The sequence below is a fragment of the Sinocyclocheilus grahami genome, unplaced genomic scaffold, assembly GCF_001515645.1.
Source record: "Sinocyclocheilus grahami isolate Dianchi unplaced genomic scaffold, SAMN03320097.WGS_v1.1 scaffold95.1, whole genome shotgun sequence".
Classification (NCBI taxonomy): Eukaryota; Metazoa; Chordata; class Actinopteri; order Cypriniformes; family Cyprinidae; genus Sinocyclocheilus; species Sinocyclocheilus grahami.
In genome coordinates, this window is record NW_015505274.1 from 462,995 (window position 1) to 482,102 (window position 19,108).

Here is a 19,108-nt window from a genome sequence, read left to right on the forward strand (position 1 = left end):
GTCCACACCAGTACTATAACAATGACGGCACATTGGAACAATATTGTTGGAATCACTTTTTTTTCACAAACTTTTTCATATGATATACGATTAAACATTGACAGCCAATCAGAATCCATTCAGTTTTAAAGAGCGCACACATTTAAAGCAGCCGACAACAGGACTGCAGTGCACACATTATTGTGCACTGGTGTGGACACTGATATAGTTATCATTATGGTTATCTTTATAGTTATCATTCTTGGTGTTGGGCTTTAAGTGTTAAAATAATTTAATAATTTATGTAGTAAATATTAGCAGATAATATTAATTAGATAATATTACTTTAGATTATTTATTTTAACGAAAGAAGGACCAGAGGTACATAATTTATAGGTACATAAATTCTTGACAACAGGGAATTGGAGACAAAAAGATTGAGAACCACTGCTGTAAATTAATACACTAAATTACAAGAAGTAATAAATGAAGTGTCCGTTGATTGATAAAAGTCAGGTTTAATGTCATTTTCTTTTTGCATATTGCAGATCAAGGGAAATGTATTGAGTTGAATTTGAATGCTTGGTGTTTTATCTTTTGTAAAGATTAAAATATATTGTTAAAGTATATCTGATCAGACCATATTTCAGTTTTGAATGCTAATGCATAACCTCCTCATTTGCAGACAGCTGTATTTGAAACTACTGTGCAACTCCTGGTCTGTAAAAATGTTTCCATGCTTCCATCTGTGTAAATAAGCCAGAATTTTGGAGAAAATTGCTGACATGCTAATAAATAACTGCAGATACTGCATGAAATGTGGCCTTCTTTCTGTTAATGTTCATTATTGCTGTATAAAAATAAAAGTTGACATCAAGTGTTAATACATGAAGTATTTTCAACATTCAGATTGACTCCAACTATGTTTATTTCTTTGCTTTTATGACACACCACTATGACAGAGCTGTATCATGGCAGCAGAGCGTTACTGTGCACACATAGCATGTCGACCTCCGTCCACTGGAAGATTGACACCTGTTATAAATGTTGCTGATCAGATGCCAGGAAGGCGATAGCATGAGCTACTTCCTCTACTTCACCTGGTCTGCCGAGGTCATGCGTCACCTTGCACTTCTCAAGGAACTGGAGCAAAGCAGAAAACACGTGTTATTCAATTCAAAATTCAATTAAAATGTATTTGTATAGGACTTTTCACAGTACACATTGTTTCAGAAAATACATGTGTCTACATTACAATTGTAGTTATCAAGTAGAAACATTCATTACAGTGACATGTGACCCTGGACCACAAAACCAGTCTTAAGTCGCTGGGGTATATTTGTAGCAATAGCCCAAAATACATTGTATGGGTCAAAATAATGATTTTTCTTTTATGCCAAAAATCATTAGGATAAATTTCCTACTGTAAATATATTAAAACTTAATTTTTGATTAGTAATATGCATTGCTCAGAACTTCATTTGGACAACTTCAAAGCAGCACTATGTAACTTTTGGCGCTCTAGCGGATAATAAACAGAACTGCACACATTCCGCGGAAGAACATTCCAAACGGAGCTACTTCTCTAAGTTTATGTCTATGGCGATTCACGCAGGTATGTGTTACTCCGCAGCGGTGACGACCCGACCAGGCTACAATAGTCCAAATATAAGCACTTATTGTAAGTGCACCGTAGTGATTCGGAATAAGACAAAAACGCGGGTTGGAAGATGAATTCATGATGTACTCGCTCATTATATACATTTAGCAAATTTTGAACACAGAAAAAGTTACATAGTGCTGCTTTAAAGGCGATTTTCTCAATATTTCAATTTTTTGCACCCTCAGATTCCAGATAGCCAAATATTGTGCTATCCTAACAAACCATACATCAATGGAAACCTTATTTATTCAGATGATGTATAAATCTCAATTTCGAAAAATTGACCCTATGACTGGTTTTGTGCTCCAGGGTCACAAATGAACATTAGATAAAGCATTTGATCTTCACTCATCACCTGAGCATACTGGTCCTCATCAAGTCCTGCACGCTTGTGAACTTCTGTTATAATTACTCCTGGGCTATTAAGACAAAGCATTTTGTATTACCTCAATGTAACAATTCTGTGGCATGTAAAAGAACAGAAATACACTTACCATACTGCATTGACACGTACTTGCTTTGATGCCAACTAATTAAAATAAGATGAAAAAAACCCACTTGTTTTGTAGAGTAATAATACCCAAGCCCTTTGCATGAATTACAAATGGTAAAGGAGACCGGGGCTAGTTGTCACACCTTTTACTCCGGTACATTTCTCAGGGCAGGTTTATTTTTTAAATTCAATTTCTGCAAAAGGACATAAAATTGATTAAAAACTATATCAATCATTTCTGCCATTAATGCGCCAATAGCAGAATCACTCTTCATTGGGTAAATTGGAATCACAATGGAATCTGCTATTAAACAGCCTATTATAGGCTTTTCAGCTAAAGTAAAACAATACTAAAACCAATACTTAAAGGGGGTAGTGACACTGGGTGTAACTAAAAAGGTGTCATTGTCCGGTTGGGGAGTTACGGAACATCTGCATCTTTCTTTACCACGCTATTCAGCGCCAATCCCGCCGTGCAGTCAATCTCACTGGTTAAGGATAGGGTCAGGTGTGGGGTAGGTTTATGGGTTAGCATTTTTTGTAGTATAGTGTAGGACAAGGATCCTCAAATCTGGCCCACAGGATCCACTTTCCAGCAGTTTAGCTCTAACTCCCCTGAGCATGCTAATCAATGTCTTCAGGATCATTATAAAATCACAGGTAGGTGAGTTTGATCAGGGTTGGAGCCAAACTCTGCAGCGCATTGGCCCTCCAGGGTAAGATTTGTAGGAAATCAACACTTTAATTGACACAACCAATAAAATCTTTAGAATCAGCTGTGAGGCGGAGTTTGCACTGAAGTGGATTGGGGGAAAAAATGTGCATGCATGTAATGTGCCTGTCTGTCAATGGGAGGAAGCCACGGCCTATTTTGGAGCTCCACCCCGTTTTTGAGTTCCCGCCTCCATTTGGAGATCTCCAGGCTGCAGTTATACCCTTCTCTGGATTTCAGTTATTTTATTTAAAATACAGGTGTGTTTGCCTATATTTCAGGGTCACTAGCGTCATAATTTCAAAATTGTAGTTTTAATTTTCTGCCTTTCAAAATCGTAGTTCATACATAGAAAATGCAGAATAAATGCAAATTATATTGAAACCACTTCCGAAAACAATGAGAAATTCTATCAATTTATTGAAAATAGTACAATGGCAAAAAGTACAATGGCTTATTTATTATTATTATTTTAATTAAAAATACCATACATTTAAAACGCAATGCAAGATATTATGGGGAAAACAGAGGCAAGTCAGTGTGAACAAATTTATGAAACCGCATGAAACTAAAAAAAAAAAATATTTACAACACAAGACATTATGAATGTTTCGCAATGAAATCAATCAACCAGCAAATGGGTTGGCATGGATAGTAACATCCTTAATATGGACATCATTAAGAGGACGGAAAGTCTTTTCATTCACAGGGACTTTCTCTAGTTCATCCAGAGTTTCTAGTCCATCTATAATTCTGTAACAAAGAATAAGCTTGTGTTACAATTCATTACCATCGATACAATTATAACAGAAAATCACAAGAAAAATTGAAAATAAAACACACTAGCAAAAGGGAGGTCATTAACAACAACAATAAATAAATAAATAAACATACTTTCCAAAAACCGTGTACTTCATGTCCAAGTGAGGCTGTTTTGCATATGTAAAGAAGAACTGTGATGCATTTGTGTTTGGTCCATTATTTGCCATTGCCACCACGCCCCGGACATTGTGCTACATTACACAGACATTAAAAGAAAGATCAAGTTAGATAAGACTAAAAAGATTTTTAAATTGCGGTGCAAGTCAGTTTGGTCCAGACATGATTAACTTGAATACCAGATACTGGGGATGTTAAATATTATTTTTGCACAGACTACATGTTTAATAAGAGGTTTTCTTGCAACATAGGCTGATGTTGTAAGAAAAACACTGCATCGAAAAGCAGCAGCAACTTGAACCGTGCGTACATCATCAATTCAAGTCACATGCCACTGTGAAAGTTGATCCTCAAATTCATGCCTTAAAATTCAAACTCATGTCTAACTTTAATATACGTTTTCAAGTTCATGTTTTTTTTTGTAAGTATAATGATGTACAAAACATTATAATACTTCAATATCAAGACATACTTTCAGATGTTCACTGAATTCATCTTCAAACTTTCTTCCCCAAATGCTGGTCCCTCCTTTGCCTGTACCTGAGGGAAAAAAACGATTTTTATAAGTCAACCAAATTCAAAGACATCAACCTAGCATTCACGCATTTTACAACTTTTCGAGCTAAAAACTAAAGCTGAGAGACTTGGGTTTGAGGTAAGAAAAGAAATCCAGGATCAGTTACCTGTTGGGTCTCCAGTCTGGACCATAAAGCCCTTTATGTTTCGATGAAAAATACATCCATTGTAAAACCCACTAGCGCACAGTGCAATAAAATTCTATGGGGAAAATAAAAATGAGAATTAACGTATGAACAAAATGATATTTCCTATTGAAGCTGTGTGCTGGAAACAAGTGCCTTACTTCACAGGTTTTCGGGGCTTTCTCACAAAACAACTCTATTTTGAAATCACCGAGTTCTGTGTGCAGAGTAACAGCCTGCGAGAAGACGAAAGAGTTCAGCTCATTAATACAGTACAATTACATCATTAATCATTAGATTCGTTCTTAATATACAGTTAATAATTACTCATTTAGAATGCAAATAATTCTTTCACACTGCTTAAAGGTAAGCCTACCACAGAATATCAAATATTTCACTAACTGTAATTTGGCCAGAGTAACGTTGTTACTCCACTGCAATGCTAACAGATAAAGCGTTAAACTAATGTATTCTATACAACATATAAACTAAATATATATGTTTTTCGTAAAGTTCAGCATTCATAGTAAAGCGCAATCTTACCATCTTCTAAAACACAAGGAAGAAATTATATAGGTTGACACGAACACTACAGTCCAGCATTGCACACAAGGCCGCCTTCAGTGGGTGTTTCACTGAATAACGTCCGACGCAACTGAAAACATTGGTTCCCATTAATCATTCTTTATCATTTTAAAAAACGACCTTATCTCACTCTATTCATAAATAATAGTTTTAACAACAGTACCAATAATTATAACAAAGTTGAGTGAATATTTTAAAAGAACTTGTTACTACTGTACTGTTTACAACAGCATGTAAAGCTGACAAACTGAAAGCCAGTTATTTATTGATATAATGGCATTCACTATAAAAAATTCAATATAATCACTTAACTACTTCCAGTGGTTTTTATTGACACATTAAGAAAACCGAGTGTTTATTCACTCTGTATGGCTTGATATATTTTATGGGATTAACTTAATTTCTATTAAAATGTACATTTACTTTGCAAAACAAAACAAAACAAAACAAAACAAACAAAAAAAGAAAGAAAAGAAATAAAAGGAAACAATAGTGGATTTATTGAATACAATGAAGTCCTCACCAATCAAGTCGTCAACCATAAATATATAATGGTTACAAAAATGTGAGCACTGGAGCCATAGTAACACTGGTCACTCACACACACACACCTAAAATAACACTGACATTAAAAATACGTTTGACAAGCTTTAAAAAGTTAAATGGCATTTACCTGAGTAACTTCTGAAATTCTATTAGCTTAGTTTCCAATGTGTGCGTATATATATATATATATATATATATATATATACATATACATACATAGAAGAAACAAACAAGCTTTCTTCTAAAATCCTACAGTTTCATATTTGAGGTAAAATAGTAAACATGCAACAACCTATGTTCAATAATCGATCAACAGTAACAAGTTTAACATAACAAATTGAATATGGCTATTACAATGGCAAGACAAAACAGCTGTTAATCCTACAGGAAGCAAACAAGTAACATGAAGTATTAACCTGCATCACACACTCAGTTATAATTCAGTCAATATCAAAACTGCATTGCACACATACCACTACAACACTTCACTAAATACTTCTGATTGTCTTCTTAAGGGTGCACTGCCATGAGAACATGACATGAGTTTAAAGGGAACAGAAAACATTTAGTGCAAAGTTGAGGGTACTAGTCTACTTCAATGTGAATGTTCACATGTCTGTCAACTGAATACCTTCACAAAGGGTGAACTGTTCATTACGAATTATTATTCAAAGATAATGCTCAAGGCATTTCAAAGTGAGGAGACCGGTAAAAATAAGGTGCTGTATTTGTAAGGTATAATAAAAATCTTAGAAAAGGTGATGGTAATAATACTAATACAGTAACAATACTAATATGCATTTATACAAACAAAATACATGTAGATAATGATAGTCATTATCACTATCTCTTAGTGTTCATTTTATAAATGTATTTTGCCTTTGTTTTGCATCAACTAAATAAATACTGCAAACATGCACACATCAAAAATTAGTTGTGCAATCATAAATACTCAGTTAACACGTTATTAAACTTTCAATACGGATTTTAAGATGACTGTAGAAAGTTAATGAATATTGAATGATGCACGTTTATAAAGTCTTAAAAGTAAAATGATTCATGCAACAGAGATGACTTGCATTATCAGTATGTCAAAAAGACTTTTCAGCATAATATTGTGCTGGGTAACATGTAGGGCTTGTATAAACAAATGCTCAAACGTTATCTAGTGCTCTCAAAGTTTTAGAATACATTGACCATTAAACTTTCAATACGGATTTTAAGATGACTGTAGAAAGTTAATGAATATTGAATGATGCACGTTTATAAAGTCTTAAAAGTAAAATGATTCATGCAACAGAGATGACTTGCATTATCAGTATGTCAAAAATACTTTTCAGCATAATATTGTGCTGGGTAACATGTAGGGCTTGTATAAACAAATGCTCAAACGTTATCTAGTGCTCTCAAAGTTTTAGAATACATTGACGAGTTATTCACATATTAATGAGGAGCAATTTGAACAGTTTTGCCCAACAATTTCAAATAAACAAGTAGTATTTTAGCAGTAAACTGTAAAAACTGTAAACCCTTATCAGGTTGAATTTGAAATCTTCAACCGTACAGAGCCATGGATTTAAGAATTGGCAACAGAAGAGTGATTTTACACACACAGTAACACTGGTATAAAATTGTCAAAATGTTTATAATACAATATCTGTATGGTATTGTGTAAATTAAGGCAAAAATGAACAGCACCTTAATCCTGATGTAATATTTGGTCTGCTCACTCCTCAGTGACTGTCAACAGAAATGCCATGGCTGTCGGTTATAATAAAACATGACATGCCATAATGTGAAACACCCCTTATGTCTTTCAGGAAACATTCTAATGAACCCTGAAATATTTAACAAACATATCATTTTGGATTGAATTCCTCTCCTCACACCATTTAAAATCTTCACACAGGCAAATGCTCTCAGGTTCATGCATCCGTTTCAAGAAGCCTCTTTGTCAGTTCTCCACAGCTGCGCTTTGACCTCTGAAGGTAAAGTGTTGAAAATACTGTCCTCCACAATTAGGCCACTCCTCTTCAGCAATCTGCACTCCCCAAGTTCTACAGGAAGGCACTCCAGCCTGTTGCCCCTCAGCTCCAGCTGTGTCAGACTGGTGAGCTCCCCAAACCGTGAGGGTAGGGACTGCAGGCAGTTGTTTCCGAGGTTCAGTGTTCTCAATTTCTTACACCGAAACAATTCAGGGGGAAGAGCCTCAATCTATGGGTAAAATGAAAGCAGAAAGCGGACAGAGATAAGAAAACTAAGCTGAGTGAAAGTACAATCAACATTACACTCTTGGCAAAGAATGTACTACTTGCATCTCATTATAAGAGCAGTAGCACTTTTTCTTTATCCTAGAACCTGTTGTATTATTGCTATCTAGTAGTTATTTTTTTGAATAAACTGCTTTTAAAATAAATACCAGTATAATTTGATCCTCACGCAAGAAAGAGTAAACAACAACAAAATCTGCATCAGTGGCAATTACACAAGCTATATAAATAAAAAGTTTGTAGCAGTGGTATTATCATTAATAAAAACTAAAATGAAAGCTAAAAAGTAATTATTGCTAACTTAAATCAAATTAGAAACTAAGCTAAAATACATTATGACTCCAAAATGAACCTAAATAAATAGTTTTGATACACAATATATTGCAAAACATGAAAACTCTAGATACAAATTCAATGCTGTTAAACACTTAAATTATACCAGGAAGAGCATTAACTTTGGCATTAATTTTAACCTTCGGTCCTAAAAAATAAAATAAACAAATAATGATAAAATACCAATAACAGATGAAAAACTAACAGAAAGAAAAATGTAACAAAGAAACAAAAATAAAATGAAATCTCAAAACTGTATTGAGCCTGAACCTGACTTACCCGATTGGCAGTTACAGCAAGGTACTGAAGGTTCTGTAGAGTTCCTATTTCTGACGGGATGTCAGTCAGATTGTTATGGCTCAGATCGAGAAACCTCAGCTTCCGGCAGAAGAAGAGCTGGTATGGTATCTTCTCGATCTTGTTGCGGTTTAAATAGAGGCGCTCCAGGTTGACCAAGGTACCTATCTGAATAGGTATGTATGCAATCTGATTATACCACAACTTTAGACAAACAAGTCGATGAAGATGCTGAAAACTAATGATCTCCTCAATGGTTTTCAGGTTGTTATCCTTAAGATCGAGCTCCTGTAAATTGTGCAGGCTGAAGATGGAATGAGGAATGCGCTCCAGATCACAGCGGACAAGCTCCAGCTCGGACAGGTTCACCATCTTCTTTAAGCTGTTGAGCACCATCAACTTGGTGCCTTCGTTGTTGATGGACAGCTTCTGGAGATGCATTCCAACATCCGTGACCACCTGAGGCAGTTTTGTAAGGTTACTTTTCAGTCTCAGAACCTTCAGTCGCTTTAGCTCTCGTAAACCGTCGATAACGATGTAGCGATTGTTGTCAGCACTGAGGTTCCCAGTAAGGTGCAACTCGCTTAGGTTCTTCAAGCTGTAGATCCACAGAGGAATCTCCTTTATGTCAGTGAACTTGATGTGCAACGATTTCAGGTGCTCTCTCAGAAACGCAAGAGCTGGAGCCTCTATTTTGGCTGGTGTGTGGTACAGCCACATCTCTCGGAGGTTCGTCAGCTGGGCTATGATTGGTGGGATGGTGACATCAGGGATGAGCTCAAGCTTCAGAACCTCCAACTCCGACAAGTCAAAGACCGTGTCTGGGATCCCACTGAGCATGAACAGATGGAGCTCCAGCTTCTCTTGAGAGTTTTTCGTGATCCTCTGCCGAAGCTTTTCCAAAGTCCATTCATTGTTGAGGTTCAGCTGGCGGAGTTTGTTCTCGCTCACCTCTGAGAGGAAGACCGCAAACCGTTTGGAGTAGAGGGGGTCGTACTGGTCAATCATATGCAGCATGAAGGCGAAGTCGTTTTTCACATCTGGGATGTCGCTGTAGCTGCTCTCCTCTCGGATTGACTCAAACGAGTACTTCTTGAGAGAGCGCCGTAGCATCCAGCTGAGGGTGTACACACATATCATCCCGTACACGATAACTAGACTAATGTAAAAGCAGGCTAAGATCTTGAAGAGAGTGGCCAGGGGATGGGCACAGTTGTACATGCGATAACCAGTGAGACTCTCGATGTCCACATTGCAGTCGACGCTGAACTGGATATTGTGGACATAGTAGCCGGTATAGCAAATAATAAGAATAAACTTAACAACTTTGATGATGGTCTGTCGGATGTATAGTCGGTAAACTATATCGCCTTCTTCCACATGAGTTCGAAACTTCTTCACCTTCTCAAACAATGCCTTCGCCTGTTCACCTTCCTTTTTGTCCAGGACACCAGTCTCAGAGTGGTCCACGATTCCTTGCTCAATACGAGATCTGGTTGTTGACAGCATGGGAACACTCGCCTCGACGTCTTCGCTCACATACGAAGCCTTCTTATCGAAGGAACCGTTCATTTTCACCAGAGCTTTGGTGTCGCTTTCCTCCACGACTGTTTCAGACAGCGCTCTTGTGGTCCAAGGCGAGTCAAAACACTTCAGTAGGATTGACACAAAATGTTCCAGTTTAGAGCTCGTCCAAGGGAACTTGAACCAGAAGTTGCTGCAAGCCAGAAAGATGAGCGTATGCAGCAGCACCAAATATGGGAAATATTTAGCAAACCAGTGAAGCTTGTTTTCATAACACACAGCATCGACGTAGTTGTACTGGTGGCGATCGAGGTCATACTGGATTCCTTGAGGCTCAAGAGTCAAGGGCACAGAAAATGTTGCATTGAAATACTTTCTACAGGTCTTGTTAACGACCCACTTGCAGGGTAGGCAGATCATCTTGTCCTGCGTGACCTGAAGTGTGCCCCCGAATACTGCGATCATCAGCATTACAACCGATAAATAGTCTGTGAACACGTCCCACCATGGCTTTAGGATGCGATACGTAGGTTGCGTATCAACAAAGTAGCGCAGCTCAGTTATGGGAATCATGATTCACCTGAAACGAAATTATTGGCATGGCCATAAAACATCTATACTGTTAAATCATGCCTTGAATGTCAATGCAATACACAAGCAGATATTTAAAACTGCCCCACTGTTGCAAACTAACTCTATATCATCTCCCAACATAAACACTGAAACATATTTTACCAAAGTCGAGGACGGCTGTCTTCTCCGGCTGTGGCTGCTACATAAGACGACTCCGGCAAAAGAACGCTCTGGCTTTCTTGTCATCTATTATTAGCCATTTCTGATAACAACACTGAAGAATTGTCTCCTCTGGCTATGGAGAGTCCGTGATGTGACCCCAGGGTTCAAATCCTGTTTGTCTAAGGCAGGGCAGTGTCTGAAGCAGAGTCTCCTCAGTTGGATCTTACCTAATACTCCACATGTCCAGTCAGGAACTGGCACTCATCACAGTCCTTTTTGTCAGGATGGGACACAGATATCCTGTCGTGATAAAACAGTATACAATACAATGTCTAATATGTTCACTCTGCATTTTCTGAAACTGTTTCAATCTTAGTTTTCCCCTGAGGGAGGTAAAAAAAATAAAAAAACAGGTTGAAAACTTATTTCCTCTCTATTTACATTTAACCATTTAGGTTAAATTATATAATTGACTTGTGCTTATATAAGAAACAAACGAAAGCTGACAAATCCTAATAACAATTTGAAAGACAACATTATGAGGATGGATATTAAATATTAAAGAAGATGAGTAAGATAATAATAAAGATGCTGACCGACTACTAAGAGACTAGACAACTAGATTAAACCAGTTCATTTCTGAATCCTCTCAGCTAGATATGGCGAGTCTCCCACAGCTTTCCGTCAAAATATTGTTTATGCATTGAAAACAATAACAAACAAACAGGCACTGTGCAGGTCTGTGTAATTATAACGAGACTCGGCGCTCAGCACATGAATGACTGCATGTGTTATTATTAGTCTGCTGCTTGTCTTTGTATAAAAGGGCAGTGTCTTTGTTTTACTCGTCGAGGGAAACTGTTCGGCATTTGACAGGATCATGTAACTTACTCACCCAGCTGTGTGCTGCCACCTCTGCTTCATGTGCTTGTTGCCGGACTGATGAGCTCGGATTGTCAGAAAGTGGCCGAACCAAGACGAACAGCGCAAATTGCGATCTCAGCTGCAGGGATCAGATGTATTTTTCATAATCAGTTCATTACACTAGAGGGCACTGCGAAATGAGTTTTGGATTTTGCCCTCAGCTTCATTTTACGTCTCATTATCGCCACGCACTGGACTGGAGCGGGAATCACAACCTGAATGAAATGATTTGCTGTTTTTCTAAGGACTTTAAATCGTATCTAAGTAATCTTGCTACCCCAGCAACCCGTTTAATGGTTCATTTATTATATGTATTATGATTTAGTTGTGTATAGCTCTGAAATAACAGTTAAACCAGGGCTGTCCAAACTCGGTTCTGGAGGGCCAGTGTCTTGCAGAGTTTAGCTCCAGCTTGCCTCAACACACCTGACTGGAAGATTCTATGCCTAGTAAGAGCTTGATTAGCTGCTTCAGATGTGTTTGATTAGGGTTGGAGCTAAACTCTGCAGGACACGGCCCTCCAGGACCGTTAAACTATTTCAAATATATCTGTATTTTGTCTGAAGGTGGATAAAACAATTCCTCACCTGTTTTTTGTTTCCTTATATTAATAATTTCAGTTCGTTTATTTGGCATATTCCTATAATATTGTTAATATTTTGTATTATGGTCCTTTTTCATGATAAAGAATCACACATTTTTTTAGTATTTATTTGTATGATATGAGCAAATATTAATTCATAAGGCAACATGCCTTCGAAACCAATTCTAAACCGGAGTGTACTTAACCCGTTTAATCCCAAATTTTTCACAGACGTGAAAATATCCAAATGATGTGTCATTAGTAACCCTTTGAAATAATCAATAATTTATTATTATTATTTTTTTTTTGGAAAAGTGTGTGAAAAATTGTGTTTTATGGTCAGTCAAAATTGTGACCGGTGGCATGTGTATACTGAATTAACATATTTCTGCAGTCAAAAAATTGTTATATATCTTAGCCCTGCTATTTTAAACTGTTTGATTAAGGGTTACTATTATGCATAAAAAACCTTATACAACACTGTTAAGAATACTGAGATAAAAGACAAAAAATACAACCATCAACATATTTCAAAATTGTTACTTTATTGTAAAATATATCATCATTTTTTTATATTAGTGCTACCAGTATTACAACATCAATTTTGTAACTTATTTGTATTATTGGAACTTTTAATTTAGTGTAATATTTTGTCATTACAACATTTTAGTGCAACCTTTACTAACAACTGCCATTGGATTTATATTGTATACCTAAATGCACTGTTATCCCACCGGCCACTATTGTGACCATCAACGTATTTACTCATTCTTTGAACACACTCAACAAAACTGAATATATGTGAATTCATATATTAATACTAGACACCTTAAAGATAATGTGGACCAAAAATCTTTGTCATATCTTTGTTAACATTCTTTATTAACCTTTCATTTTGGAGCTTTGATGCAGCCATCATCATCTCATGGTGCAAACATGAAATAAACTGCTCTGGTCATGTGACAATTTGCACTAGCCATGTGACACTGCACATATTTAATTGAGACCCTTTACTTTTCCATTTTGCAGGAAATGCACTAAACATCAACCAGTAAGGTTTTTAGAGTTTTATAAATGAAAACCTTTTTTACGGTCACTATTGTGACAGGTGGGATTAAATGGGTTAAGCTTACTATTATGTTGACTTCAGACAACCTTATCCAGTAAAAAACACCATCTCATAATAGTATTATTATTATTATTATTATTATTATTATTATTATTATTATTATTATTATGTTTAATTTCCCTTCTAATAAATAAATAAATAAATACTTATGTTTAATTCTATGTACCAAATCAAATCCATGGTTGTATTCGATGAAGAAAATAGATTTATGTATGTATGTATGTACCTATGTATTTATTTATTATTTTGCTGTTCAGGAATGCATTGTGTCACTAACTACCAGTTTACGATTCATTTTTGAATCACAGTGCAGTAAAGCTGCATAAGGACAGGAACATGGTCTGTTTGGGATTGTGTGTGTGTGTGTGTGTGTGTGTGTGTGTGTGTGTGTGTGTGAAAAAGACATATTCGTTGTCTAAGCTAATTATTGCTATCGGCTAATTATTGATTTTGTTCACAAGCTTTAACAAATATAAAAATGGTAACAAATTTTTGTAATTTGCCCTTTGTCATTTGAAACGAATCAACAACAGACTATATCATATTTAATAAACAGTATTAAATGGTAAAAAAGACACTTTAAGAATAAAAAAAGGCAATGTTTAATGTACCAAGACCGCAAGACCCAATATTAGCAACAAGAAAAATTACAATCTTTATAATAGATAAATTTGCATTCCATCAGTTATGTTTGCACTGCGCTATTACTTTGCTTACTACACTTTGGCAATGACAGGCCAGACCTGTCACATACAGCTGTGCCTGTGTGTTCTTTATGAACTGTTTTTCTGTGGGTAGAGGCTCCCTTTCACACTGATCCAGTATAGTCTTCTTTCAGGCCTCAATTCAATATATGACAAGTAACCACAATCTGTTCTCAGATCAGCAGTAAGTAGCATCTCATCAAAAGTAAGTGTGTCACTGTTTACATTTCCCACAGCAAGAGGCTAAATTTAACAAGGGCCAGTTCATCCAAAAAGGCTGCAGGTTATGTCAACAAAGCTCCAATCTCTGCTTGGCTCATCTGCTGAATGTTCTGCTCGTGTGCTTACATCCAATTAAAATGTTGATTTCAGACTAAAGGTGCGATCACACTTACCGTTGTTCTGTCAAAATCCACTAGTTTCAACAGGAATCCACACGATTGTGAATTTTGCACAAAGACGAAAGTTTTTTCCACACAGATTTCACATTGTGTTCAGTTCGTCATGCAAGTTTATCATGAGGACCGACAGAAAGCTGCTTGGTTTGAAAGATGTGCGTCATACATCACTACACAATAGATAGGCTAATTGATAATTTTTTGTCTGCACAATTTTGCTAATGTGTCGGTATACCTTAAAGCAATAATTCATCTTTTTAAAATGGCATGTAAACGCTTTAGGCTGACTGAAATCGCACCTGGCATTGAACATAAAAGCTGACAACAGCTCAAAACATCTTGGAATAACTTATATGATCTAGCCTATTTATTATTATGCTTATGGTTTTTGTCCTTTTTGCAGCTTGACAACCTTTGGCCACTATGTGCTTTCATAAATTTAGAAAGCCAGGTCTGTAACAACATTGAAATGTATAATTAAAGATATTTGAATTTCCTTTGTAGATGCTGTTAAAGGAAAGGGATAGTTCACACCAAAAAAATTCTGTCATCATTTACTCAAAATTAAATTATTCAGATTGTTCCAATCCCATATGAGTTTCATTCTTCTGTTGAGCTATTTTTGCAGAATGTAGGGGAGTTGTAAATGAGTAAAAAATTCTTACTGACAAATGAGCAAAACCTAGGATAGTGGCAAATTTACAAATTAAAACTAATTAGTATTTGGGGTGAAAGTAATAAGTCTTTATTGGTCAATTAGTCAATTTTTGTTGTAAATATGCCTGACAAGATTGTTACACTGAATGACAATTTAGTGCGTCTCTTCTGTAAATCAGGGAAAAATGTATGATATTTATTTTTTGCTCAGAAAAACAAAATTGCAATTAAATTCAACAGAATTTTCTGCGACACAAAAACAATTTAAAGCAGTATTACACTTATTGTTTTTATGCTTAAACCCTTTTTCGTCTTTGACCCACATGCAGGTTTAATTTTTTTTAAATGATTTTGAGAATGTAATTACAAAAATGTAATTTTTTTGGCCAAAACTATATTTTCTTTAATACAGTGCCTTGCGAACGTATTTATACCGCTTCATTTTTTGTTCATGTTTTGTTATGTTGCTGCCTTATGTTAAACTACTTTCAATTATTTTTTTTCCCCCACATCAATCTACACTCCACACACCATAATGACAAAGCAAAAACATAATTGTCAAAACTTCATAAATTTATATATATAAAAAAAAAACTGAAATAAGTACATTGCATAAGTATTCATACCCTTAACGTGGTACTTAGTTGAAGCACCTTTACAAGCTCAAGTCTTTTTGGTATGATGCGACAAGCTTTGCACATCAGCATTTGGCAATTATCTGCCATTCTTGTCCTCACCTCTTCACCTCTCAAGCTCTGCCAGCTTGGATGGGGGCAGATGCACATTTTCAGGTTTCTCCAGAAATGTTTGATTGGGTTCAAGCCCAGGCCCTGGCATGGCCACTCAAGGACATTCACAGAGTTGTCTATAAGTCACTCTTGCTGTGTGCTTAGGGTCATTGTCCTGTTGGAAGGTGAACCTTCTGCTTAGTCTGAGGTTCTGAATGCTCTGGACTGGGTTTTCATTAAGGATATCTCAATATTTTAATGCACTGAACTTTTCTTCTACTCTGACGAGTCCCTCAGTCCCTGCCACTGAAAAACAGCCCCTCAGCATGAGACTGCTACCAGCACACTTTACTTTTGGGATGCTACTCTGCAGGTGATGAGCAGTGCCTGGTTTCCTTTAAACATGATACTTGGAATTGCAGTTCATCAGACCAGAGAATCTTGTTTCTCACAATCTGAGGGTTCTTTAGGTGCTTTTGTGCAAATTCCAAGTGTGTTTTCATGTGTCTTCACTGAGGAGAGGATTGAGTTTGGCCACACCGCCATAAAGACCAGATCGGTGGAGTGTTGCAGTGAAGTTTGTGCTTCTGTAGGTTTCTCCTCCACATATGATCATAGAGCTAAATTAGAGTCGCCATCAGGCTCTTGGTTTCCAGTCTAACCAAAGCCCTTCTTTATCGATTGCTCAGTTTGGCCAGGAGGCCAGCTCTAGGAAGAGTTATGGTTATTTCAAACTTCTTCCACTAGAGAAATGGAGACTACATGCTTCTGCAAACCTTCAATGCAGGCACATTTTTCTGAACTCTTCCCCAGATATGTTTCTTGATGCAATCCTGTTTATGAGCTCTATACAGACAGTTCTTTTGACCTCAGGGCTTGGTTTTTGCTCTGATACATATTTTCAGCTGTTAGACCTTTTATTGAGAGGTGTGTGCCTTTCCAAATAATATCCATTCAGTTGAATTTGTCACAGGTTATCTTCACTCAGTAACATCTACAAGCGATATGAATGCTCCTGAGCTAATTTCAACTGCCCCAGATAAATGGAATTTTTTAACAAACTTGCAAAGATGTTAAGTTGTTTTTTTGCTTTGCCATTATGGTTTATGGAGTGTAGACTGATGTGGAAAAAAAAGTAATTAAATTTTTTTTAACATAAGGCAGCAACATAACAAAATGGGGAAAAAATTAAGAGTATGAATACTTTCACAAGGCACTGTACTGGAACTGTTGCAGATAGTCAAGTCAAGTCAAGTCAAGTCAAGTCACCTTTATTTATATAACGCTTTTAACAATACAGATTGTGTCAAAGCAACTGTACAGCATTAATTAGGAAAATAGTGTGTCAATAATGGAAAATGACAATAGTAAACACTCAGATAAAATCATATATCTTACATTAGAAATAAATTGTAGATTGCAGGCAAAATGTGATGCATTTTTTTAACTTTCAAACCATTATGCTAATACAGCTAGCTAAACACTGGATGACAGTGGTGGGTAAGTTGTAACACATCTTAGCATCCCCTGAGAACTGAGAACTTTCATATTGTCTATATGGAGCCATTTGGCAGCTCAAAGCCAAAGGAAGTGTGGGTAAAATGTGTCCTACACTCTTAAAAATAAAGGTGCTTCAAAAGGTTCTTCAAGCGATGCCATAGAAGAACCATTTTTTGTTCCACAAAGAACCATTCAGTCAAAGGTTTGTTAAAGAACCATCTCTTTCTTACCTTTTTGTAATCTGAAGAACCTTCTTTCGCCACAAAGAACCTTTTGTGAAACAGAAAGGTTCTTCAGATGTTAAAGGTTCTTTATGGAGCCATTTAGACAAAAAGGTTCTTCTATGGCATCGTGAAGCACCTTTATTTTTAAGAGTGTATGCAGCCTGCACTCTAGGGTCAAAAACATTGATTTGTCACCATTGTGACTCTGATTGAGAACATTCATACACAGACACAATCTCACACACAAATTTGCACAGTTTTTTGTTAGATGTGCATGTTCTTTACCTCGGTACACTGGGGTGTTCATTAAGCATAAATACTGTTAAGGAAGTTTGTTCAAGTAGTTTAATTTACACACACACGCACACACGCACACACTCCTGCATCAAACAGAAAGTGGATTTCAGCTGTGGTCAGTCACAGAAAGTGAGACATTGTTTTGTATTTGCAAAATGTGACTTCTGTTTTTGCTTCTTTTGTCTAATTGTTACAACTTATACCAGCATGTGTTACAACCCTGACAGTGGGGTAGATTGTAATAAAGGCACTCCATGTATTTGACATCAACTTATAAGGGCTGTGATATTCTTGCAGATGTTTGAATTGGTTACTTTTGTAGTAAACAAATGTGGGTGCTTTGTATATTAATTCAATGAGTTACAGATGCTGAACAAAACGTGTTACAACCTAACCAAAGAGACGACTGTAGCAATTGACTTCCATAGTGTGTCAATATCAGTGGCTACAGTCAACTGCTCAACAGAAGAAAGAATATCATAGAGGTTTAGAACAATTTGAGGGTGAGTAATGACAGAGTTTAAATGTTTGTGTGAACTAAGGGCCAGTCACACTATACTGAGCATGCTAAATTTCTTGGGACACTGCTACAGCTGTGATATGACATCATGCTCTGCAGCATCTTTTGAATTCAGCATGAATTCAACATATAACAAATAATAATAAATGTCAATATATAACACATAATCTGCTCCACTTTTCTGCAATGCTGCAAACTTTAGAAGCTTGAAATGTTGCAGCTTTAAAGTTTGTGTTATTCTAATTCAGCTAAGATGTCATGCTGTGAAGTATCAATCTTATATTATTTACAAATTTTGCAAGTCAGAGTTCAAAAAACGTGAAATTTAGAATGTGGCAAGATGTGTATGAATGGAAGTGAATAGAACGAAAAATGTAGTGTGACTGCCCTTTTTTCCTGTACAGACTGAGCATGCCCTTCAGAGATATAGGAATGGAGTCACATAAGTAAAAGAATGAACACACACACTTTTAAGAGCCACTCAACCCTGACAACCCACCCAGTTTTTTTTTTTTTGATTGACATTCAGGTTCCCGGGTTGGTTTTGATCTGACAGCTGCAGACTTGAAGCTTTCAGTGACCTCAGTGGTCCCCCACACCAGGTGGTCTTTTCATTCCAGTGAATTCCTTGCAGCTGTTTACCACCAAAAGTGATAGAGAATAGTTA

The 19,108-nt window shown here is 36.5% G+C and overlaps 2 protein-coding genes across 3 annotated transcripts; both read right to left on the reverse strand.

Annotated features, from left to right (window-relative positions):
* Nucleotides 1–3,313: 3,313 nt before the first annotated feature.
* ppil3 (peptidylprolyl isomerase (cyclophilin)-like 3) lies at nucleotides 3,314–5,146 on the reverse strand. Its single transcript, XM_016275517.1, has 6 exons — nucleotides 5,031–5,146; nucleotides 4,649–4,723; nucleotides 4,470–4,563; nucleotides 4,259–4,326; nucleotides 3,742–3,860; nucleotides 3,314–3,600 (listed from the first exon to the last, which is right to left on the reverse strand). The coding sequence occupies exons 1-6, from the start codon at nucleotides 5,031–5,033 to the stop codon at nucleotides 3,474–3,476; spliced, it is 486 nt and encodes a 161-aa protein (XP_016131003.1). The 5' UTR covers nucleotides 5,034–5,146; the 3' UTR covers nucleotides 3,314–3,473.
* A 1,815-nt stretch (nucleotides 5,147–6,961) lies between these two features.
* Nucleotides 6,962–11,803, reverse strand: LOC107587658 (volume-regulated anion channel subunit LRRC8A-like). Of its 2 annotated transcripts, none has more exons than XM_016275515.1 (4): nucleotides 11,673–11,803; nucleotides 11,005–11,077; nucleotides 8,501–10,622; nucleotides 6,962–7,832 (listed from the first exon to the last, which is right to left on the reverse strand). In XM_016275515.1, exons 3-4 carry the CDS (start codon nucleotides 10,613–10,615, stop codon nucleotides 7,557–7,559), a joined length of 2,391 nt encoding a protein of 796 aa, XP_016131001.1. In that variant the 5' UTR covers nucleotides 10,616–10,622; nucleotides 11,005–11,077; nucleotides 11,673–11,803; the 3' UTR covers nucleotides 6,962–7,556. The 2 variants fall into 2 exon arrangements, with proteins under 2 accessions (XP_016131001.1, XP_016131000.1); XM_016275514.1 differs by having other exon boundaries at nucleotides 10,778–11,077.
* Nucleotides 11,804–19,108: the final 7,305 nt, after the last annotated feature.